Raw genomic sequence first — 24,093 nt, 5'->3', positions numbered from 1 at the left:
CGATGCGATGAAAATTACCGAGCGAACGACTCGGAATGAGGGCCATGCTAACAAACTTGCTGCTGCGATCAACTCAGAATTACCCCCTATATGACCATGTAATCTAAAGTATATGTACTGTATTGATCTTTCTGATTTTATTAACTCAATGTATTTTTTGGTTTTATTTTAGGGAAAACCCTATGCGTTTGACCGCGTATTCCCTCCAAACACGACTCAGGAGCAGGTCTACCATGCCTGCGCAATGCAGATTGTTAAAGGTAACATTTATAATATTATTATGTATGTGATCAAAATTTCATGGCAGCGTTTGCCCATAGCATAAACAACACAGCCCAACTGGGGGGGAAAGCTGTTTAGTTGCCAAGGATATGTGAAAGAATTTAGGGCATTTTGGGGTTGCTGAATTCAAAAATGAAAATATTTTTTTTTTCTTATTGGCTTTAGTTCTTGAGATCATGTAATTAATAGGGAACTAATGCACATATATGAGAATCTACCAGAACATTCTAGACAGTGAGACGTGAATATTGTAGATATTCACTCCGCAATCATTCTAGACAATTCCCCCTCTGTACATATAGTAAGTGATCGGCCACTGGCAGTTGAACGGTTTGCGTTGTATATTGTGTTTTTCATGTATCCCAAATATTTTCAGATACCCCAAAATTGCGCTAATATTATTGGCAATAGCGCCACTGGCAGTTGAACGGTTTGCGTTGTATATTGTGTTTTTCATGTATCCCAAATATTTTCAGATACCCCAAAATTGCGCTAATATTATTGGCAATAGAATGAGTGTTGATCAGTGTTTTCTTTTCCTTACTACTGTGTAAGTATACAAAATGTTTAAATGTATTACATGTATTAAAATGTATTAAATTGTCTCTTTTGATTGTAAAAAAATATAATTTTGTATACATTTTTCATCTGCCATATATATTACATCTAACCAAGCAATATGTTTTTATCTGTCCTGTGATATAACAAAGTTATAACTCTGCCATCTACATTGGACCATACCCAAGGGCGTAGCTACCATAGGTGCAGGCAGTGCAGCTGCTATGGGGCCCAGAGATGAGAGGCGCCCACCTTCCCTGTCACAGTTACATGTGTTATATACATTTTACGCCATTGGGTGCTACGTAGGGGTCCTTTCAAACTTTTTCCTTGGGGCCCGCAATATATCTAAGCATGCCCCTGGACCTGCTCATTGTAATGTGGTATAAAATGAACTGGAGGGCATTTTAATGTTATATAATATGAATCGGGGCTCTGTAATAAGGCACAGTATGAACGGGGAGCACTATATATCTTAATGTGAATCGGGGGTACTGTGCGGCATAATGTGTACTGGCAGCTCTGAAATGTGACATAGGGTGAACTTAAGCACTACTGCGATTCATAAAAGAAACTAGGACACTACTATGGGGCATAACATTAAATAAGTCTCTACTATGGTTCAGAAAATGAACTAGGGCACTATTATAGGGCATAAAATTAACAACTGATGCAGAGAAGTGTCTCTCTAGAAGCATTGGTACGGGGCCCCTTCAAAATGTTGCTATGGGGCCCACAAAGTTCTGGCTACACCCCTGACCATACCACTGCAATGTAGACCGGTAACTCTGTCTTATTATATTAATAGATGCATAAAAGTGAGTGTAAACATAGCATGGTATTCATATGTTGTTGATGCTGACCGCCACTGGATTACGCCCAGTGGAGATATTCAAATATAGCTCCGTTCGGGCGGATCGGCTGCTGGTGTCTACATTTCAGCTCGCAATCGTCGGGGGTGGCGAGCTGAAGTGTGTGAAAAGTTATCTGTTTGGGTGCCCAAATGGCACTTTTCCCAATCGCGCCTATTAGTTTAGGGGTACTGCAGACCTGATCGCTGCTGTGCGTTTTCGCACAGCAGGCGACCAGATCTAAACTGCGCATGAGTATGCACCGCAATGCGCTGGCGCGTGGGACAACTGCACTGGGCATCGGTGCCTTACGACGGGATGGTGCAAAAAATAGATCGCACGTACGATCGCAAGGTGATTGACAGGAAGAGACCATTTGTGGGTGGCAATTGACCGTTTTACAGGAGTCTCTGGAAAAACACAGGCGGGACCAGCCGTTTTCAGGGAGGGTGTCTGACGTCAGTTCCGGCCCCGAACTGCAGGATTACATCGCAGAGGAAGAGTAATTCCTGGGCTGAGCAGAGACTGCACAAACTGATGTTTGTGCAGCTCTGCAACAAATGCAATCGCACACCTGCACAGACCTATCCCGCTCCCCCTGTAGGCGGCGACTATCTGATCGCAGGGCTGCAAAAAACACACCCTAGCGATCAGGTCTGAATTAACCCCTTAGTCGGGTTTAGCCGCTTTACGCTGCTAAACCAGACACTAATGGGTGCGATCAGCATGATAGGGGGCATCAAATGAATATCGCCCCCCTGCACTTTAGACGAGAGATCGCAGGTGATAACATTTGAATTCTCCCCAATGTGTTCATTCTACCACCCAGCACGTAATCAGTGAGGAGGGCATATTTTAATTTCGAAGGGCAAAATGTTATACTTGATATATTGCTACAGCTACAGTTTAAGTTTTACCATTCAAAATTAAAATATGCCCTCCTCACCGCTTAGGTGCAGGGTGTTAGAACGACCGCTATAAACATGTTCTGTGTCGTGTAACTTAGCTATTGCTGCTTGTGATATTCGCTCCTCAATAATATAATCCCTGTTTCCTGTAGATGTGCTGGCTGGATACAATGGGACCATCTTTGCTTATGGGCAAACTGCCTCGGGGAAGACCCACACCATGGAGGTATGTTATCATCTCACGCTTCCTAAAATGGAAATTATTGCAAATTATGAAAGGAGTCACTAGAAATACAGAGCACAAATCTGCTGGCAGTTATCAGTTATTTCTGTGCAGGGTAAATACTGGCTGTTTATTTTTACACTGCAATTTGGATTTCAGTTTGAAAACACCACACCCAAATCTAACTCTCTCTGCACAAGTCCTCTCCTCTCTTGAAACGCCCCTGTCTGCAGCAGTGAGGTGCGATGACTTAAATGGCTACGGAGGTACTTGCAAATATCAGAACCAGATTTACACATGCATATATGATTTGGTGTGAGTTTTGATTATAAAAATGATTAGAATAACACAAAGATTATATGAATAATACAAAGATGGTGAGTTATTTTGTAATCATTTTTATACTCAAAACTAGAGTATGTACTAGAGTGTACTAGAGTATGACAGGTGAGGCTCTGCCTCTCAGGAGACCAACGCCAGAATCCCGACAGATGCGCATCGAGTCCTCTCGTGGGCTCGCTCCGCTTGCCACGCTTCAGGCCCAGTGGTTCGCTTCGCTAGCCACACTATTATATTCCCCCTCGGTTGGTGGCGTGGACCAACTGAGTAGGAATAGCGAGCGTTTGTTGGGATTCCGACCATAGGGATTTCATCTGCTTTCGGGATTCCGGCGCCTGCCTCCTGACCGCTGGGATCCCGGCTATCGGGAAATTTTCCCCTACCTACCCTTACTGCACATCACTATACCTCCCAACCGTCCCGATTCCAGCTGGACAGTCCCGCTATTCTGACACTGTCCCGCTGTCCCACCCGCAGGATGCAGTGTGTGTGTGTGGGGGGGAGCCTTTGATTACTCATGGATCTGCTCTGAAAAGCAGCAAGTGAGCCCTGAATAGATGTCGTGCACATGACATCTATACAGTGCAGGGAGCTGAGCCGGGGCCACCCGGCTGTTCAGGGAGTGCTGGGCACCACCCAAAATGGTCAAAGCAGTGTTGTGCCATAAGGCCACAACCCCTAAACAGAGCAAATGCCACCTCCTACCCGAGACACCACCCCTTTTTGGGGCGACACACAAGGATTCCCCGCTGCAGAATGCAAAAGTTGGGAGGTATGTATCACTGCTCTGCAGTACAAGTAAATAGGCACTGCAGATACCTTCATATAACCTACCTATTCACCACCCATGTGGTCCCTCATTTAAAATAATTTCTACCATCATTTTTTCACTCACCCTTCAATATAAATGCTTGAAACTTGCCAAATGGCTTGTATATTTATTGATGCCCCAGAGGAGGCTAGTCATTGCTTGTCTGCAAGAATGAAATGTGTCCACTGTGATTTTCTACTTCCCTTCAGGGTAAGCTCCATGATCCGCAGCTAATGGGGATAATACCCAGAATCGCGAGGGACATATTCAACCACATCTACTCCATGGATGAGAACCTGGAATTCCATATCAAGGTATAGTGCCAGCGTACAGTATATACAGTATAGGCTTACAAGATCAGCTGTTTAGTATGTTGTGGTTTAGGTTTAATATGGGTAGTTAGACAGGATTTTAATAGAGAAATATACAGGAAATAGTTGTTTTGTCGACACAGTGTCTACAGTTAAAAGCGGACAGCATAATGGCGGGGGCAGAATCTCGACAAATCATACAAAGCCATAGATTGTAGCGCACAAATAGATCTTGTAGAGCTCTTAGAGAAGTTACAGAAATGTAAAAGCTTCTGTAAATAACACTTTTTTATCATTTTTATTCCGGATATAAATATGATAAATGATATATTCTGTAAGCATTATTTCACTGGCATTAAATTATCTGCCCATTATGCCATTTAATTGATCGCTAAAATTTTAAAGTTATATTAATTAACAGTGGTAATTAGGTTTGTATAATTGCTAATTGGAATCAATGTTGTAGATTCGATATATGTTAAATTACTGTATATTTCACATACAAAAAAAAACCTGACTGAGAAGGCAAAATATAAACATGTTCACCTTCATTAGTATATTACAATGTATACACTTTTACATAATTTACTATAGAGAGTTTATTTTGGATTGTTGTGGAATCAGGGCAATAACCATTCACAGTGTTGGTGACTGTTTTCCAGGTTTCCTATTTTGAGATTTACTTGGATAAAATTAGAGACCTGCTGGATGGTAAGTACACAATAGCTGTGGTGCCTATAGGCAGCCTGGGACTCTCCAGCATTTTGGCAGCTCAGACAGCTGCTGGGATTTGTAGTTCCCTAATATCTTGAGAACCTCAGGCTGCTTAATTCGGGCCTAATGAGAATTTTTTTTTTAAAGTGTCCATACTGAAAAGTTGATAAGAAATGCCAAAGAGATTTCCACGGTGCTATTATATGGTAGAGTTACATTTCCTGACTCTAGAATCCTTTTCACTTCTGGTTTTCATGCTTCTCTTGGTGGCAGTCTGCAGAAGATACTCCTGAGAACCTCATGTATAGGGGCCCATTTATCAAACAATATTTGCGGCTATGTCCCCCAAAACACTCGTATTCGGGGGTTGGCTGCAAATATTTAGCATCCCCTGTATGTATGTGTATGAGGGACCACAGCATATACCTCTGATACCTGCTGCCAGCCACATCCCCCATAGGTTTCTATGGGGGATGCGGTGCTGCCAGATTCCCGCTGTCAGCCACATCCCCCATAGGTTTCTATGGGGGATGCGGTGCTGCCAGATTCCCGCTGTCAGCCACATCCCCCATAGGTTTCTATAGGGGATGCGATGCTGCCAGATTTACCAACATCCAAAATGAGAAGCATTCTGGAGATTGGCCCCCGCTGCTGCCACCATCTGAAGATTGCGGTAGCCCATTGTAGCCTATGTGCTACTCATCGGATTTGCAGCTGGCAGAGGGTTCCCCCAGAGCCCTCACCAGAAATAGCCCCTGTGCATGAGCAGTCAGCGGGACCCCACATGCGCCGTAGTCCCGGCACCACATTTCACACATCGCGGGGCGGGCTCCTTTTGGTGCAGCTGTCTCTGCGGCTGCAGAATGATACAACCCGCCGATTTAATTGCACTATGCAATGCGATCTTGGGCACTAATACTGCACTACGATCACATTGCAAATACATCAATGATAAATGGGTCCCTTAGTCTTCCCTACATTGTATAGTTACCAGCAATTGTTCTCAGGGACACTTTGTCGGTGGCAGCTGCATGTAAGCACATCACATGCGTTCCAAGTATAACTCAAATGCCATGCTGTACGATTCACTATAGAATATGCTTTAATGTAATTTTATTTTCATTTAAATACTCATCCTTAATAAATATTACCTAAGATAACTGGAAATAGGAAATTGGAAAATATAAATATTTCCTAGGATCAGAATATCCAGAGACACATCTCTAAATTCTGTGGCAGTCCCCAGAAATAAGAACCACACTATTGCATGAAATAGCCCCATCAACAAATACTTAGCCTCCACCATCACTCCACCAAAATAATTATTAGCCCCCAACCACAATTACCTGAGGGCCACCACCCTCGTCACACCATTAAATTTAATAATGATTTCCCCCCAAAAAAAACCCCCGCCACCTCAACAATATGCTGCCAATGAGGAGAATGTCATCAAGGAATTCTCTAAGAAGAAAATAATATAATATTTGTAACCTTGATTTCCAAAAAACAGAGACGTTTAGTACTCTCCTGGGACCCACTATTATACAGTACCACAATAAATTCAGTGATAGGCCAGTGAAGCACTGTTTGTTTCATTTATACATAATATGGCTAACAGGTGTACTTCGTCACTAGGAAATGTATTTCTCATACGTCCTAGAGGATGCTGGGGATGCTTCAAGAACCATGGGGTATAGACGGGATCCGCAGGAGACATGGGCACACTATAAGACTTTGAATGGGTGTGAACTGGCTCCTCCCACTATGCCCCTCCTCCAGACTCCAGTTAGATTCTGTGCCCAGCGAGACTGGATGCACACTGAGGAGCTCTCCTGAGTTTCTCAGAAAAATACTTTATTTAGGTTTATTATTTTCAGGGAGACCTGCTGGCTACAGGCTCCATGCATCGTGGGAGTGAGGGGAGAGAAGCAGACCTACTTCTTAAGAGTTCAAGGGCTCTGCTTCTTAGGCTACTGGACACCATTAGCTCCAGAGGGTTCTATCACTACGGTATGCCTAGCTGCTTGTTCCCGGACCCGCGCCGTCACCCCCCTCACAGAGCCAGAAGATTGAAGCCGGGTGAGTATGAGAAGATCAGAAGACTTCAGTGACGGCAGAAGACACTGATCACGGAACTGCAGGGTGCAGGGCGCAGGGGGGGGGGCGCCCTGGGCAGCATGGGGGGCCTCAAATAGCACTGGCATAGAGTATAACAGTGCCCAGGCACTTGTTAAGGGACCCCTGCCAGTATAAAGAATTTTGAGCGGGACCTAAGCGCGCCATGTCGGGGGCGGGGCTTAGCCGCATAGCTCTCACCAGCACCATTTTTCTCTTCACAGAAGGCTGCAGAGATGCTGGCCCTGATCCTCCACACTGCTGTGCAAGTAACAGGGTGCAAAACGGGGAGGGGGGGGGGGGGGCAATAGTGATTGGTGAATTATTATATATGATAAAAGCGCTAGCAGGTGTGGTCTGTCTTGTTACTGACTTCAGAACCGGGATAGGCGCTGGGTTGTGAGCTGGGTGAACTCTCTCTGTGTCTTTCTAACAGGCTCTGCTGTGGGTCTGTCCCCAATGTGTTTGTGGCTGTCGGTACGTGTGTGTGTCGACATGTCTGAGGCTGAATGCTCTTCCCAGGAGGAGGCTGGCGTGGGGACAGACAGTTCGGTGAGAGTGACAGTGTCGGCACCGCCGACGGATGTTTGGGTCAATATGTTGAGTGTTTTAAATACAAATGTGACTAAGTTGGCTAAGAGATTTGATAAATCTAAGTCTAAGAACCAGACATGGAGGAAATCCATGGAGGATGCTTTGTCACAGGTCCAGACCCCTTTGGGGTCGCAGAAACGTGCATTTGCCCAGATAGTAGATACAGATACCGCCACGGACTCTGATTCCAGTGTCGACTATAGTGATGCCAGATTACATCCGAAACTGGCTAAGAGTATTCAGTACATGATTGTGGCGATAAAAGATGTTTTACATATCACTGAGGACCCTACTGTTCCTGATACGAGGGTCTGTATGTTTAAAGGAAAGAAACCTGAGGTAACGTTTCCTTCCTCTCATGAACTGAACGCTAGAGATGAGCGGGTTCGGTTTCTCTGAATCCGAACCCGCCAGAACTTCATGTTTTTTTTCACGGGTCCGAGCGACTCGGATCTTCCCGCCTTGCTCGGTTAACCCGAGCGCGCCCGAACGTCATCATGACGCTGTCGGATTCTCGCGAGGCTCGGATTCTATCGCGAGACTCGGATTCTATATAAGGAGCCGCGCGTCGCCGCCATTTTCACACGTGCATTGAGATTGATAGGGAGAGGACGTGGCTGGCGTCCTCTCCGTTTAGAATAGATTAGAGAGACACTTGATTTACTAATTTTGGGGAGCATTAGGAGTACTCAGTACAGTGCAGAGTTTTGCTGATAGTGACCACCAGTTTTATTTATAATCCGTTCTCTGCCTGAAAAAAGCGATACACAGCACACAGTGACTCAGTCACATACCATATCTGTGTGCACTGCTCAGGCTCAGGCCAGTGTGCTGCATCATCTATTATCTATATATAATATTATATATATCTGTCTGACTGCTCAGCTCACACAGCTTATAATTGTGGGGGAGACTGGGGAGCACTACTGCAGTGCCAGTTATAGGTTATAGCAGGAGCCAGGAGTACATAATATATTATATAGTGAGTGACCACCAGACACACAGTGCAGTTTATTTAATATATCCGTTCTCTGCCTGAAAAAAGCGATACACACAGTGACTCAGTCAGTCACATACCATATCTGTGTGCACTGCTCAGGCTCAGGCCAGTGTGCTGCATCATCTATATATATTATATATCTGTCTGACTGCTCAGCTCACACAGCTTATAATTGTGGGGGAGACTGGGGAGCACTACTGCAGTGCCAGTTATAGGTTATAGCAGGAGCCAGGAGTACATAATATTATATTAAAATTAAACAGTGCACACTTTTGCTGCAGGAGTGCCACTGCCAGTGTGACTAGTGACCAGTGACCTGACCACCAGTATATATAATATTAGTAGTATACTATCTCTTTATCAACCAGTCTATATTAGCAGCAGACACAGTACAGTGCGGTAGTTCACGGCTGTGGCTACCTCTGTGTCGGCACTCGGCAGCCCGTCCATAATTGTATATACCACCTAACCGTGGTTTTTTTTTCTTTCTTTATACATACATACTAGTTACGAGTATACTATCTCTTTATCAACCAGTCTATATTAGCAGCAGACACAGTACAGTGCGGTAGTTCACGGCTGTGGCTACCTCTGTGTCGGCACTCGGCAGCCCGTCCATAATTGTATATACCACCTAACCGTGGTTTTTTTTTCTTTCTTTATACATACATACTAGTTACGAGTATACTATCTCTTTATCAACCAGTCTATATTAGCAGCAGACACAGTACAGTGCGGTAGTTCACGGCTGTGGCTACCTCTGTGTCGGCACTCGGCAGCCCGTCCATAATTGTATATACCACCTAACCGTGGTTTTTTTTTCTTTCTTTATACATACATACTAGTTACGAGTATACTATCTCTTTATCAACCAGTCTATATATTAGCAGCAGACACAGTACAGTGCGGTAGTTCACGGCTGTGGCTACCTCTGTGTCGGCACTCGGCAGCCCGTCCATAATTGTATACTAGTATCCAATCCATCCATCTCCATTGTTTACCTGAGGTGCCTTTTAGTTGTGCCTATTAAAATATGGAGAACAAAAATGTTGAGGTTCCAAAATTAGGGAAAGATCAAGATCCACTTCCACCTCGTGCTGAAGCTGCTGCCACTAGTCATGGCCGAGACGATGAAATGCCAGCAACGTCGTCTGCCAAGGCCGATGCCCAATGTCATAGTACAGAGCATGTCAAATCCAAAACACCAAATATCAGTAAAAAAAGGACTCCAAAACCTAAAATAAAATTGTCGGAGGAGAAGCGTAAACTTGCCAATATGCCATTTACCACACGGAGTGGCAAGGAACGGCGGAGGCCCTGGCCTATGTTCATGGCTAGTGGTTCAGCTTCACATGAGGATGGAAGCACTCAGCCTCTCGCTAGAAAAATGAAAAGACTCAAGCTGGCAAAAGCAGCACAGCAAAGAACTGTGCATTCTTCGAAATCCCAAATCCACAAGGAGAGTCCAATTGTGTCGGTTGCGATGCCTGACCTTCCCAACACTGGACGTGAAGAGCATGCGCCTTCCACCATTTGCACGCCCCCTGCACGTGCTGGAAGGAGCACCCGCAGTCCAGTTCCTGATAGTCAGATTGAAGATGTCAGTGTTGAAGTACACCAGGATGAGGAGGATATGGGTGTTGCTGGCGCTGGGGAGGAAATTGACCAGGAGGATTCTGATGGTGAGGTGGTTTGTTTAAGTCAGGCACCCGGGGAGACACCTGTTGTCCGTGGGAGGAATATGGCCGTTGACATGCCAGGTGAAAATACCAAAAAAATCAGCTCTTCGGTGTGGAGGTATTTCACCAGAAATGCGGACAACAGGTGTCAAGCCGTGTGTTCCCTTTGTCAAGCTGTAATAAGTAGGGGTAAGGACGTTAACCACCTCGGAACATCCTCCCTTATACGTCACCTGCAGCGCATTCATAATAAGTCAGTGACAAGTTCAAAAACTTTGGGTGACAGCGGAAGCAGTCCACTGACCAGTAAATCCCTTCCTCTTGTAACCAAGCTCACGCAAACCACCCCACCAACTCCCTCAGTGTCAATTTCCTCCTTCCCCAGGAATGCCAATAGTCCTGCAGGCCATGTCACTGGCAATTCTGACGAGTCCTCTCCTGCCTGGGATTCCTCCGATGCATCCTTGCGTGTAACGCCTACTGCTGCTGGCGCTGCTGTTGTTGCCGCTGGGAGTCGATGGTCATCCCAGAGGGGAAGTCGTAAGCCCACTTGTACTACTTCCAGTAAGCAATTGACTGTTCAACAGTCCTTTGCGAGGAAGATGAAATATCACAGCAGTCATCCTACTGCAAAGCGGATAACTGAGGCCTTGGCATCCTGGGTGGTGAGAAACGTGGTTCCGGTATCCATCATTACTGCAGAGCCAACTAGAGACTTGTTGGAGGTACTGTGTCCCCGGTACCAAATGCCATCTAGGTTCCATTTCTCTAGGCAGGCGATACCGAAAATGTACACAGACCTCAGAAAAAGAGTCACCAGTGTCCTAAAAAATGCAGCTGTACCCAATGTCCACTTAACCACGGACATGTGGACAAGTGGAGCAGGGCAGGGTCAGGACTATATGACTGTGACAGCCCACTGGGTAGATGTATGGACTCCCGCCGCAAGAACAGCAGCGGCGGCACCAGTAGCAGCATCTCGCAAACGCCAACTCTTTCCTAGGCAGGCTACGCTTTGTATCACCGCTTTCCAGAATACGCACACGGCTGAAAACCTCTTACGGCAACTGAGGAAGATCATCGCGGAATGGCTTACCCCAATTGGACTCTCCTGTGGATTTGTGGCATCGGACAACGCCAGCAATATTGTGTGTGCATTAAATCTGGGCCAATTCCAGCACGTCCCATGTTTTGCACATACCTTGAATTTGGTGGTGCAGAATTTTTTAAAAAACGACAGGGGCGTGCAAGAGATGCTGTCGGTGGCCAGAAGAATTGCGGGACACTTTCGGCGTACAGGCACCACGTACAGAAAACTGGAGCACCACCAAAAACTACTGAACCTGCCCTGCCATCATCTGAAGCAAGAAGTGGTAACGAGGTGGAATTCAACCCTCTATATGCTTCAGAGGTTGGAGGAGCAGCAAAAGGCCATTCAAGCCTATACAATTGAGCACGATATAGTAGGTGGAATGCACCTGTCTCAAGTTGTCTCAAGTGCAGTGGAGAATGATTTCAACGTTGTGCAAGGTTCTGATGCCCTTTGAACTTGCCACACGTGAAGTCAGTTCAGACACTGCCAGCCTGAGTCAGGTCATTCCCCTCATCAGGCTTTTGCAGAAGAAGCTGGAGGCATTGAAGAAGGAGCTAAAAGGGAGCGATTCCGCTAGGCATGTGGGACTTGTGGATGCAGCCCTTAATTCGCTTAACAAGGATTCACGGGTGGTCAATCTGTTGAAATCAGAGCACTACATTTTGGCCACCGTGCTCGATCCTAGATTTAAAGCCTACCTTGGATCTCTCTTTCCGGCAGACACAAGTCTGCTGGGGTTGAAAGACCTGCTGGTGACAAAATTGTCAAGTCAAGCGGAACGCGACCTGTCAACATCTCCTCCTTCACATTCTCCCGCAACTGGGGGTGCGAGGAAAAGGCTCAGAATTCCGAGCCCACCCGCTGGCGGTGATGCAGGGCAGTCTGGAGCGACTGCTGATGCTGACATCTGGTCCGGACTGAAGGACCTGACAACGATTACGGACATGTCGTCTACTGTCACTGCATATGATTCTCTCAACATTGATAGAATGGTGGAGGATTATATGAGTGACCGCATCCAAGTAGGCACGTCACACAGTCCGTACTTATACTGGCAGGAAAAAGAGGCAATTTGGAGGCCCTTGCACAAACTGGCTTTATTCTACCTAAGTTGCCCTCCCACAAGTGTGTACTCCGAAAGAGTGTTTAGTGCCGCCGCTCACCTTGTCAGCAATCGGCGTACGAGGTTACATCCAGAAAATGTGGAGAAGATGATGTTCATTAAAATGAATTATAATCAATTCCTCCGCGGAGACATTGACCAGCAGCAATTGCCTCCACAAAGTACACAGGGAGCTGAGATGGTGGATTCCAGTGGGGACGAATTGATAATCTGTGAGGAGGGGGATGTACACGGTGATATATCGGAGGGTGAAGATGAGGTGGACATCTTGCCTCTGTAGAGCCAGTTTGTGCAAGGAGAGATTAATTGCTTCTTTTTTGGGGGGGGTCCAAACCAACCCGTCATATCAGTCACAGTCGTGTGGCAGACCCTGTCACTGAAATGATGGGTTGGTTAAAGTGTGCATGTCCTGTTTTGTTTATACAACATAAGGGTGGGTGGGAGGGCCCAAGGACAATTCCATCTTGCACCTCTTTTTTCTTTTCTTTTTCTTTGCATCATGTGCTGATTGGGGAGGGTTTTTTGGAAGGGACATCCTGCGTGACACTGCAGTGCCACTCCTAGATGGGCCCGGTGTTTGTGTCGGCCACTAGGGTCGCTAATCTTACTCACACAGCTACCTCATTGCGCCTCTTTTTTTCTTTGCGTCATGTGCTGTTTGGGGAGGGTTTTTTGGAAGGGCCATCCTGCGTGACACTGCAGTGCCACTCCTAGATGGGCCCGGTGTTTGTGTCGGCCACTAGGGTCGCTAATCTTACTCACACAGCTACCTCATTGCGCCTCTTTTTTTCTTTGCGTCATGTGCTGTTTGGGGAGGGTTTTTTGGAAGGGACATCCTGCGTGACACTGCAGTGCCACTCCTAGATGGGCCCGGTGTTTGTGTCGGCCACTAGGGTCGCTAATCTTACTCACACAGCTACCTCATTGCGCCTCTTTTTTTCTTTGCGTCATGTGCTGTTTGGGGAGGGTTTTTTGGAAGGGCCATCCTGCGTGACACTGCAGTGCCACTCCTAGATGGGCCCGGTGTTTGTGTCGGCCACTAGGGTCGCTAATCTTACTCACACAGCTACCTCATTGCGCCTCTTTTTTTCTTTGCGTCATGTGCTGTTTGGGGAGGGTTTTTTGGAAGGGACATCCTGCGTGACACTGCAGTGCCACTCCTAGATGGGCCCGGTGTTTGTGTCGGCCACTAGGGTCGCTTATCTTACTCACACAGCGACCTCGGTGCAAATTTTAGGACTAAAAATAATATTGTGAGGTGTGAGGTATTCAGAATAGACTGAAAATGAGTGTAAATTATGGTTTTTGAGGTTAATAATACTTTGGGATCAAAATGACCCCCAAATTCTATGATTTAAGCTGTTTTTTAGTGTTTTTTGAAAAAAACACCCGAATCCAAAACACACCCGAATCCGACAAAAAAAATTCGGTGAGGTTTTGCCAAAACGCGTTCGAACCCAAAACACGGCCGCGGAACCGAACCCAAAACCAAAACACAAAACCCGAAAAATTTCAGGCGCTCATCTCTACAGTGAACGCACTTTTTGAAAAAGCTTGGGAAAATCCTGACAAAAAGATACATGTTCCCAAAAGAATTCCAATGGCATATCCATTCCCCTCTGGGGACAGGGACAACTGGGAGTCAATCCCCACGGTAGACAAAGCTTTATCGCGTCTATCCAAAAAGGTGGCGCTTTCGTCCCCTGACATGGCAGGCCTGAAGGATCCTGCGGATCGCAAGTAGGATAATACCCTGAAATCCATTTATGTCACTACAGGGTCGCTACTCAGGCCCGCTGTTGCTGCGGCATGGGTGAGTAACGCTATTGAAAAGTGGGCGGATAACTTGTCCTCTGAGGTAGATACCTTGGACAGGGATAGTGTGCTTTTGACTTTGGGTCACATCAAGGACGCTGCAGCGTATTTAAAAGAAGCGGTAAGGGATATTGGCCTTTTGGGATCAAGGGCCAATGCCATGGCAGTCTCAGCTAGGGGAGCATTGTGGATTCATCAATGGAATGCTGATGCTGACCCTAGGAAGGCGATGGAGTCTTTACCGTTTAACGGTAAGGTCTTGTTTGGTAACGGCCTCACTGACCTGGTCTCTATGGCTACCGCGGATAAGTCATCTTTTTTACCTTATGTTCCTGCACAGCAGAAGATATCGCCTCACTATCAGATGCAGTCCTTTCGGCCCAACAAAGTCAAAAAAGGACGTGGGTCCTCCTTCCTTGCTGCGAGGGGGAGAGGAAGGGGAAAAAGGCCACAGGCTGTGGCAAGTTCCCAGGAGCAGAAGTCCTCTCCGGCTTCTACCAAATCCAACGCATGACGCTGGGGCTCCTCTGCAGGATTCCGCTCCATGTGGGGGCACGTCTCAAACTCTTCAGTCAGGTCTGGGTGCACTCGGACCTGGATCCTTGGATAGTAGACATAGTAACCCAAGGGTACAAGTTAGAGTTTCAAGATGTGCCCCCTCACCGATTTTTCAAATCGGCCTTGCCAGCTTCTCTTCCAGAAAGGGAGATAGTAAGTGCTGCGATACTAAAGTTGTGTCAAAATCAAGTGATTGTCACGGTACCCACGTCTCATCAGGGGGAAGGTTTTTATTTGAGCCTGTTCGTGGTCCCGAAGCCGGATGGCTCAGTCAGACCGATTCTAAATCTTAAATCCCTCAATTTCTTTCTAAAAAAAATTCAAGTTCAAGATGGAGTCTCTACGAGCAGTGATCTCCAGTCTGGAGGAGGGGGATTTTATGGTGTCGGTCGACATAAAAGATGCCTACTTACATGTCCCCATATATCCTCCACTTCAGGCTTACCTGAGATTTGCTGTGCAGGATTGTCATTACCAATTTCAGACGTTGCCGTTTGGTCTGTCCACGGCTCCGAGGATTTTCACCAAAGTAATGGCGGAAATGATGGTTCTCCTGCGAAAGCAGGGAATCACAATTATCCCGTACTTGGACGATCTCCTCATAAAGGCGAGGTCCAAGGAGAAATTGTTGAAGAATGTTGCTCTTTTACTGACGATTCTGCAACAATACGGTTGGATCCTAAATCTGCCAAAATCACAGTTGGATCCAACGACACGGCTGTCGTTCCTGGGTATGATTCTGGATACAGAATTGCAGAGAGTTTTTCTTCCAGTGGAAAAAGCTTTGGAAATATAGAAACAGATTCTGAAACCGGCAAGGGTGTCAGTTCTTCACTGCACTCGGTTGCTGGGGAAAATGGTGGCGGCCTACGAGGCCATTCCGTATGGCAGGTTCCGTGCCAGGGTGTTTCAGTGGAACCTGCTGGACCAGTGGTCCGGGTCTCACCTGAACATGCACCGGAAAATAATTCTGTCTCCCAGGACCAGAATTTCCCTTCTGTGGTGGCTGCACAGTTCTCAACTTCTGGAGGGACGCAGGTTCGGGATTCAGGATTGAATTCTGGTGACCACGGATGAAAGCCTCCGAGGCTGGGGAGCAGTCACACAAGGAAGAAACTTTCAGGGAAGTGGTCAAGTCAGGAAGCTTGTCTACACATAAACATTCTGGAATTAAAAGCCATCCACAATGGCATACTGCAAGCAGGACATCTTCTTCGAGGTCTGCCGGTCTTGATTTATTCAGACAACGTGACAGCAGTGGCGTACATAAACCGCCAAGGCGGAACAAAGAGCAGAGCGGTGATGGCCGAGTCCACGAAGATTCTTCGCTGGGCGGAAAGACATGCCAGCGCTCTGGAAGCGGTCTTCATTCCAGGAGTGGACAACTGGGAAGCAGACTTCCTCAGCAGGCACGATCTCCATCCAGGAGAGTGGGGTCTTCATCAAGAGGTCTTTGCAGAAGTGACAAGTCGTTGGGGATTTCCTCAAGTGGACATGATGGCGTCCCGCCTCAACAAGAAACTTCAGAATTATTGTTCCAGGTCAAGGGACCCTCAGGCGATAGCGGTGGACGCCCTAGTGACACCGTGGGTGTTTCAGTCGGTCTATGTGTTCCCTCCACTTCCACTCATTCCAAAGGTGATAAAAATTATAAGAAGAACAAGGGTTCAGGCGATCCTTATTGTTCCGGATTGGCCAAAAAGGGCCTGGTATCCAGATCTTCAGGAGTTGCTTATAGAAGATTCCTGGCCTCTTCCTCTTCGGGAGTACCTGTTACAACAGGGGCCGTGCGTGTATCAGGACTTACCGCGGCTGCATTTGATGGCGTGGCGGTTGAGCGCCAAATCCTAGCCCGAAAGGGTATTCCCAGTGAAGTCATTCCTACACTTCTTCAGGCTAGAAAAGAAGTAACGGCAAAGCATTACCACCATATTTGGAGAAAATATGTGTCTTGGTGTGAATCCAAGAAGGCTCCTACGGAAGAATTTCACCTGGGGCGGTTGCTCCATTTCCTACAAGCAGGTGTGGATGCGGGCCTAAAGTTCGGCTCTATTAAAGTACAGATTTCGGCCTTGTCGATCTTTTTTCAAAAAGAATTGGCCTCCCTTCCAGAAGTTCAGACCTTCGTAAAAGGCGTGCTGTACATCCAACCTCCCTTTGTGCCCCCAGTGGCACCATGGGACCTTAATGTGGTGTTACAATTCTTGCAATCACATTGGTTTGAACCTTTGCGCAAGGTTGAGTTAAAATTCCTTACTTGGAAAGTGGTCATGTTGTTGGCCTTGGCGTCTGCAAGGAGAGTGTCTGAATTGGCGGCTTTATCTCACAAAAGCCCCTATTTGATTTTCCATGCTGATAGAGCAGAGTTGAGAACTCGTCAGCAATTTCTGCCAAAAGTGGTTTCTTCATTTCATGTTAACCAGCCAATTGTGGTGCCAGTGGCTACTGACGCCTTGGCGGAGTCAAAGTCTCTCGATGTGGTCAGAGCTTTGGAGATCTATGTCGCCAGAACGGCGCTGTCACAACTGAGGGCCTGAGCTGACGGAAGGCAGCCTCAGTTGTAGGGGCTGAGATGTACCGGAACCTGGGAGGTTGTATCAGACCCCTGGACATGTAAGTAACATGAAGAGAAACCGCCCGAAGGCGTGACCACGACAACTTGAGTAAAAGTCAATGATATTTATTTATGACAAACTCCATGCATCACAGTAGCAGTAAAAAGTAACATAAAAATCAGCAGAGAAATAATAATACAGTTCCTGGGTACTACAGGGTGGCAGGGGCCACAGAGCTCTGGTGGTATGAGACAGTTCTTATTATCTGCAAGTTGGAAAGTCCTTACCAGGCTCAACTGTAGCAATGAGGAAAGCCCAGGGTCGTACCAGCTGGTGTTCCAGGGAAAGCTGGACTGCTGTAGATAAAATGCTGCTGTGGGTACTGGTTAGAACCAGACAGGTGTTGGCACGGAGTGGATACTGGCTGGAACCAGTTAAATAATAAATAAAGCTTGAGAGCGATGCAATGTAGATGAAATGTAGAATTTGAGAGCAGAGAAATAATAAATACCGGTGGAGAGTGGTAAACTGCAGAAAGGACACCGGCCCTTTAAGAGAAGCTGTACACTGCTGGAAGCTGAGCTGGAAGCAGGTGATGTTGTAGCTGGAAACAGGTGAGTCCAGAATGGATCGGAGAGTCAGGCTACACCGCAGATGGAATGCTAGTGCGGGTCTCTATAGCAGAAGTCTGGAAACAGGAGCTGGAACCTGGAAGACATTCACAGGAGAGAAACAAACTGGAACTAGGTTTGACAACCAAAGCACTGACGCCTTCCTTGCTCAGGCACAACCTATTTATACCTGCAGCAAGGAAGGCATTGGCTAGGCAATTATGCAAATTAATAATACTGACAACGGATTGGTAGGAATGATCAGCTGACAGAATCCAAGATGGCTGCGCCCATGCAGACACTTGGAGGGAAGTTTGGATTGTAATCCATGTGGTCTGGAAAACAGTAATGGCGGCGCCGGCCACCGGAGACAGGAGACGCCAGACTGACAGATGCACATCCGACCACGCGGACACAGCGGAGGCCGCGGCTGACGTAATCGCCACTCTAAATGCAGAAGCTCAGGGACGGCGGCGGCGGCCGCGGGAGACGCCATGCCAGATGTATAAGGCGTTACTGTGACTGCGTCCAGAGAGACAGGAGAGGATGCGGAAATGTGCACATCAGGATAACAGATGGGATCCGGTCCTGGAGCGCTGAGCCAGCCTTAGGAGGCATCTGATAGGTAAGAAATGGCGTCCAGATACCCGGATCGTGACAGCACCCCCCCCTTTAGGAGTGGCCCCAGGACACTTCTTTGGCTTTTGAGGAAACTTGGAATGGAATCTCCGGACCAAGGCAGGAGCATGGACATCAGAAGCATTGGTCCATGAACGTTCCTCAGGGCCATAACCCTTCCAGTCAATAAGATACTGAAGTTGACCGTAACGGTGACGTGAGTCCAGGATCTTGGCTACTTCATACTCAACGCCTCGTTGAGTTTGGACTTTCGGAGTTGGAGGAAGTGAGGAATGAAACCGATTCAAGATTAGCGGTTTCAACAGGGAAACATGGAATGTCCTGGGTATCTTTAAGAAGGGAGGCAACTGGAGTCTGTAAGCAACAGGATTGATGACTTGATCAATTTTAAAAGGACCGATGTAGCGAGGTGCAAACTTCATACTGGGAACTCTTAACCTCAAATTCTTCGTGGATAACCATACCCGATCACCCACCTTGAGAGGAGGAACTGCTCGACGCTTCTTATCCGCAAACTTCTTGTACCTGAACGATGCCTTGAGCAGAGCTGATCGTACGCTCTTCCAGATATTGGCAAACTGATGCAAGGTGATATCCACTGCGGGAACAGAAGTTGCTGGAATCGGTTGGAACTCAGGGACTTTAGGGTGGAATCCAAAGTTGGTGAAGAATGGTGTTGAAGAAGATGAAGAATGATACTGGTTGTTATGACAGAACTCGGCCCAGGGAAGTAATTGAACCCAGTCATCTTGAGAGGAGGACACATAGATGCGGAGGAAGGACTCCAAGTCCTGATTCACCCTCTCAGTTTGACCATTGGTCTGAGGATGGTAAGCCGTGGAAAACTTTAGCTTGACTTGGAGGACTTGACATAAACTTCGCCAGAATTTGGCTGTGAATTGAACTCCTCGATCTGAGATAATTTCTTCTGGGAGACCGTGGAGTCGAAAGATCTCTTGTATGAATACTTGAGCCAACTTGGAAGCTGACGGAAGACCGGTGAGAGGAATGAAGTGTGCCATCTTGGTGAACCGGTCAATTACCACCCAGATGGTATTAAACTTGTTGCACATGGGCAAATCCGTAATAAAGTCCATCGACAAATGGGTCCATGGTCGACAGGGAACAGATAGTGGAACCAGTTGCCCCGCAGGCGACTGGCGGGATACTTTATGTTGAGCACACTTTGGGCAAGATGCAATAAACTCCAAAACGTCCTTTTTCAGAGTTGGCCACCAATAGGACCTAGAGATAAACTCCAGAGTTTTTTGGATACCTGTATGTCCGGCAAAGCGGGAAGCATGGGCCCAATGCATGAGCTTCTTCCTTAGTGTCGGCTTCACAAAACTTTTCCCTGATGGGGGCGTAGAGTCCATCCCTACCGTGGAGAATGCCAACGGATTTATAATAGGATGCTTGTCTGAAGACTCTGACTCATTTTCTTGCTCCCATGAGCGGGAAAGGGCATCGGCCTTGCGATTCTGAGAGCCCGGACAGAACTGGAGTTTAAAGTCGAACCTGGAAAAGAAAAGTGCCCATCTGGCCTGACGAGGGTTGAGACATTGTGCGCCTTTCAGATATAGAAGGTTCTTGTGGTCTGTAAGGATGGTGATTGAATGAGAAGCTCCCTCCAACAGATATCTCCACTCCTCTAGAGCGAGCTTGATAGCTAGCAACTCCTGGTCGCCAATGGCATAGTTGCGCTCCGCTGGGGAGAACTTCCGTGAGAAGAAACTGCAAGGATGTAAATGGCCATCTTTAGCCCTCTGAGATAACACCGCTCCTACTCCAACGGAGGAGGCATCCACCTCTAAGATGAAAGGAGAGTCGATGTCAGGCTGTTTCAGGACAGGCGCAGAGATGAACCTCTGTTTTAAAAGATGAAAAGCTTGCATGGCTTCTTCAGACCACTTGGACGGGTTAGCACCCTTCTTGGTGAAAGCAGTAATAGGCGCCACAATGGTGGAAAAGTCTCGTATAAACTTTTGGTAATAATTGGCGAACCCTAAGAACCTCTGGACCCCTTTGAGGGTTAAGGGTACCGGCCAATTCTGGATTGCTTGTAGTTTCTCAGGATCCATCTCTAGTCCGGAACCGGACACAATGTACCCTAGAAACGGAATGGACTTGACTTCAAAGACGCATTTCTCTAATTTGCAATAGAGATGATTGACACGGAGACGGGACAGAACCTCCTTTACCCAAAAACGATGTTCCTCTAAATTGTTGGCAAAAATTAGGATATCATCTAGATAGACCACGACATGACGGTATAGAATGTCTCTGAAGATCTCATTGACGAAATGCTGGAAGACAGCTGGAGCATTGCTCAATCCGAAGGGCATGACGAGGTACTCATAATGTCCGTCACGGGTGTTAAATGCGGTCTTCCACTCGTCACCCTCACGGATCCGGATGAGATTGTATGCACCTCTCAAGTCCAGCTTTGTAAAGATGGTAGCTCCGCTAACTCTGTCAAAGAGCTCAGTAATCAGGGGTAAAGGATAGCGGTTCTTGATGGTAATGTCGTTCAAACCTCTGTAGTCGATGCACGGCCGCAGACCACCATCTTTCTTTTTTACAAAAAAGAAGCCTGCGCCGGCTGGAGAAGAAGAAGGTCGAATGAACCCCTTTGCTAGGTTCTCTTTAATGTATTCCTCCATAGAATGCGTCTCGGGCAGAGACAACGGATAAGTTCGGCCTCGAGGTGGAACCTTCCCTGGAACGAGATCAATCGGGCAGTCCCATTCTCTATGAGGAGGAAGGATATCAGCAGAAGCTTTACTGAACACATCCGTGAAATCTTGATATGGAGGAGGTGGAACATCAGACGACCTGGGGGAGGAAGAACAGACAGGCAACACTTTAAACAAACATGTCTCAGCACAGGAGGAACCCCATGCCAGGATTTGCGTAGTCGTCCAATCAATTGTAGTATTGTGAAGACGGAGCCATGGAAGGCCCAGGACCACAGGATGTGTGGCTCTTGGAATCACTAAAAGTGAAATAAGTTCGGAATGAAGAACTCCCACTCTCAGACGAACTGGTAGAGTCCTTAGAGCAATAACTGTATCAAAAATTTTACTGCCATCCACGGCAGTTAAGGAAAAGGAGGAAGGAAGTCTCTCGGTGGATAGGGACCACCGTTTAACATAGGCTTCGGTAATAAAGTTCCCAGCTGCTCCGGAATCCAGGAGGGCAATGACGTTCTGGTAACGTTGAGCAACTTGAAGCGAGACTGGGAGATTACAATCTTGAGGAGATGGAGAGGAGATCATTACTCCTAGCCGGCCCTCTCCTTGGCGAGCTAGGATTTGGAGTTTTCCCGGACGTTTGGGACAGGCATTAATAGTGTGAGACGGAGCTGCACAATACAGACAGAGAGACTCAGAGAGACGTCTTCGGCGCTCAGCAGGAGTTAAACGGGAACGGCCAATTTGCATGGGTTCATCTTTAGTTGGTGACAGTTGGCGAGGAGGAGGAGCAGAAGATTTTGGAGCAGATGATCTTCCACGCTCAGTTGCTCTCTCTCTGAAACGTAAGTCAACTTTTGTACAAAGTGAAATTAGCTCATCTAACTTGGAGGGTAAGTCTCTGGTAGCTAACTCATCTTTAATACGCTCGGATAAACCATGCCAGAATGCAGCATACAGGGCCTCGTCGTTCCATGCCAGTTCAGATGCCAGGATCTGGAACTGTATAAGATATTGTCCTACAGTATGTGATCCCTGGCGTAAACGGAGAATCTCAGACGAAGCTGAAGTTACCCGGCCTGGCTCGTCGAAGATGCGCCTGAATGTTGACACGAATGCAGTGTAAGAAGATAGCAGGGTGTCGGACCTCTCCCATAACGGTGATGCCCAGTCAAGGGCTGAGCCACTGAGAAGAGAGATGATGTAGGCAATTTTTGTACGGTCACTGGGAAAATTGCCAGGTTGTAGCTCAAACTGAATCTCACACTGGTTGAGAAATCCCCTGCAGAATCTTGGAGATCCGTCAAATTTTGCTGGCGTTGGAAGATGAAGACGTGGAGCAGAAACGGGTAAGGTGGGTGGGGTTATAGTTGGAGTCACTGTGGTTGACGCCCCAGATGCGCCTGATCCACGGAGAGTTGTCTGAATCCCATCCAGCCGAGTAGAGAGATCCTAGAGACAGCGGATGATGTGGCCCTGTGCAGCCTCCTGATGTTCAAGTCGGGCTGCCAGTTCTTGCATCGGCCTGGCCGCTTGATCCTGGTCTCCGGCTGGATTCATTTGGTCAGTGCTTACTGTCACAACTGAGGGCCTGAGCTGACGGAAGGCAGCCTCAGTTGTAGGGGCTGAGATGTACCGGAACCTGGGAGGTTGTATCAGACCCCTGGACATGTAAGTAACATGAAGAGAAACCGCCCGAAGGCGTGACCACGACAACTTGAGTAAAAGTCAATGATATTTATTTATGACAAACTCCATGCATCACAGTAGCAGTAAAAAGTAACATAAAAATCAGCAGAGAAATAATAATACAGTTCCTGGGTACTACAGGGTGGCAGGGGCCACAGAGCTCTGGTGGTATGAGACAGTTCTTATTATCTGCAAGTTGGAAAGTCCTTACCAGGCTCAACTGTAGCAATGAGGAAAGCCCAGGGTCGTACCAGCTGGTGTTCCAGGGAAAGCTGGACTGCTGTAGATAAAATGCTGCTGTGGGTACTGGTTAGAACCAGACAGGTGTTGGCACGGAGTGGATACTGGCTGGAACCAGTTAAATAATAAATAAAGCTTGAGAGCGATGCAATGTAGATGAAATGTAGAATTTGAGAGCGGAGAAATAATAAATACCGGTGGAGAGTGGTAAACTGCAGAAAGGACACCGGCCCTTTAAGAGAAGCTGTACACTGCTGGAAGCTGAGCTGGAAGCAGGTGATGTTGTAGCTGGAAACAGGTGAGTCCAGAATGGATCGGAGAGTCAGGCTACACCGCAGATGGAATGCTGGTGCGGGTCTCTATAGCAGAAGTCTGGAAACAGGAGCTGGAACCTAGAAGAAATTCACAGGAGAGAGACAAACTGGAACTAGGTTTGACAACCAAAGCACTGACGCCTTCCTTGCTCAGGCACAACCTATTTATACCTGCAGCAAGGAAGGCATTGGCTAGGCAATTATGCAAATTAATAATACTGACAACGGATTGGTAGGAATGATCAGCTGACAGAATCCAAGATGGCTGCGCCCATGCAGACACTTGGAGGGAAGTTTGGATTGTAATCCATGTGGTCTGGAAAACAGTAATGGCGGCGCCGGCCACCGGAGACAGGAGACGCCAGACTGACAGATGCA

General features: G+C 47.2%; 1 protein-coding gene across 2 annotated transcripts in view; it reads left to right on the top strand.

Moving 5' to 3' along the window:
* Nucleotides 1-24,093, top strand: part of KIF5A (kinesin family member 5A) — a 215,802-nt gene that overhangs the window by 81,068 nt on the left and 110,641 nt on the right. For both annotated transcript variants that reach the window (XM_063952348.1, XM_063952347.1), the window contains exons 2-5: nt 173-260; nt 2,752-2,825; nt 4,182-4,286; nt 4,946-4,994. In XM_063952348.1, the coding sequence (XP_063808418.1) occupies nt 173-260; nt 2,752-2,825; nt 4,182-4,286; nt 4,946-4,994 (316 nt within the window). The remainder of the gene's footprint in view (nt 1-172; nt 261-2,751; nt 2,826-4,181; nt 4,287-4,945; nt 4,995-24,093) is intronic.

This window comes from Pseudophryne corroboree, chromosome 2, assembly GCF_028390025.1.
Source record: "Pseudophryne corroboree isolate aPseCor3 chromosome 2, aPseCor3.hap2, whole genome shotgun sequence".
In the NCBI taxonomy this organism is placed as follows: Eukaryota; Metazoa; Chordata; class Amphibia; order Anura; family Myobatrachidae; genus Pseudophryne; species Pseudophryne corroboree.
The sequence above is the reverse complement of the archived record's forward strand: the minus strand, read 5'-3'. Positions and strand labels throughout refer to the sequence as shown.